The following is a 1,383-nucleotide window of genomic DNA, read 5'->3' on the forward strand; positions in this document are numbered from 1 at the left end:
CACAGAGCACGGGGCAGGTCTGAGGAGCAGTGAGGACATTCAGGTTTTTTGTACTGGTCACCCACCCCTGCAGTTTCTTCCTGGGAACTTTACCAACCAGACCACAAATGCGATAGTGGCTTCCACAAGGGTTTTTAAAGAGAGGGTTGCCAAGTCAGACAGAGGTGGTGTCCTCCCTGACCTTCTCAGACCTGATCACTCTGATTTGCTAATAATACTAGAAAGAGAAGACAAAGGCAGAACAGTTCCCCTCTTTAAAACCCAAGAGTTTTCTGTCAGCCAGCAGCATGGGGTCTGCCTGTCTCACAAGGGAAGCATTGTTGGAAACTTGCCAGCGTAGAAGAGAGACATCACATACCAGTTGTTTCCAGAGAACGTTTTGCTCTCGACTGGGAGGCTCCCAGAGTCCTTCCAGGGGTTTGTGTGCTCCCAGCCCCAGTGAAGAAGTGCTGGGTAAGCCTCAATGTGGATCTGCAGCGTCAGACTTTCTCCCAAAGCAACCTCCTGCCTTGTGGCTTGCATTGGGGTCAGGAGCACATAACCGCTCTCTGCAAGATGAAGGAGAGCATGACCATCAGAAGGCACATCCAGAGACCTGGAACAAGCTTATACCAGTTTCCTAAATGGACCATTGTTGGACAGGGCAGCCCCAGCTGGGAGACTGCAGAAGGGAGAGAGGCGTTACACAGATTACACCACCAAAAGAGTGCTTTCTAGTGGCTTCTTTGTCCAGGCAGCTTGGATTACACTCTGCCTGAGGAGAGCCAGAAAATCCTGGTGAACTCTAATGGGGAAAGAGGTTTTACGTGCTGTATCCTAATAAATGATGAGGCTTAAACTGTATCTCCTGATTGTCCGTAGAAGACAGGCCCCTTAGCTAAACTCCTGGCTTCTCACCTGGAACCAGCTCAGACCAAGCCCTCTTTCTGAGTCGTCATTATCAGCGGCTTTGGGTCATCAGCAAACCCCAGCCTACAAGCTGGAAGGATGAATTTTGTCTTGGGATATAAACAAATGTACAACAGACCTGGGTCCTCTCACATGGATCTGTTACTGGAAGAGACAAAGGTCCAAACTCTGCTCACCTTTCTTTCTAGCCAGCTTTTCCTGGTCTTCAGCATAACCTTGGCCCATTCTTTTGTTTGTTTGTTTGTTTTAAAGCTGTTTATAAACACAAACTGAGAAGAGCTTTCTAATTTTTCTTCCAGAATCAAAAAAACGTCCTCCTGCCCCTCAAGACGAGAAGCAAACACCAGTCCCTTTCCTAGCAGCTCCACAGCCCTCACGCGAGCCGTCAGGCACAAGTGAAAATGATGTTTCCAACAACGAAACTAGAACAAGGTGGAGGCAGAGGTGGAAAATACTCCACACTCTGTGCGGTTC

General features: G+C 48.6%; 1 protein-coding gene across 1 annotated transcript in view; it reads right to left on the minus strand.

Annotated features, from left to right (window-relative positions):
- Window positions 1-1,383, minus strand: part of LOC104490082 (macrophage colony-stimulating factor 1 receptor-like) — a gene marked incomplete at its 3' end in the record, with an annotated part of 12,229 nt that overhangs the window by 2,277 nt on the left and 8,569 nt on the right. Inside the window, exon 6 of the mRNA XM_010132325.1 lies at window positions 359-581. Within this exon, the coding sequence (XP_010130627.1) occupies window positions 359-581 (223 nt within the window). The remainder of the gene's footprint in view (window positions 1-358; window positions 582-1,383) is intronic.

Source organism: Buceros rhinoceros, unplaced genomic scaffold (genome assembly GCF_000710305.1).
Source record: "Buceros rhinoceros silvestris isolate BGI_N320 unplaced genomic scaffold, ASM71030v1 scaffold2563, whole genome shotgun sequence".
NCBI classification, from domain to species: domain Eukaryota; kingdom Metazoa; phylum Chordata; class Aves; order Bucerotiformes; family Bucerotidae; genus Buceros; species Buceros rhinoceros.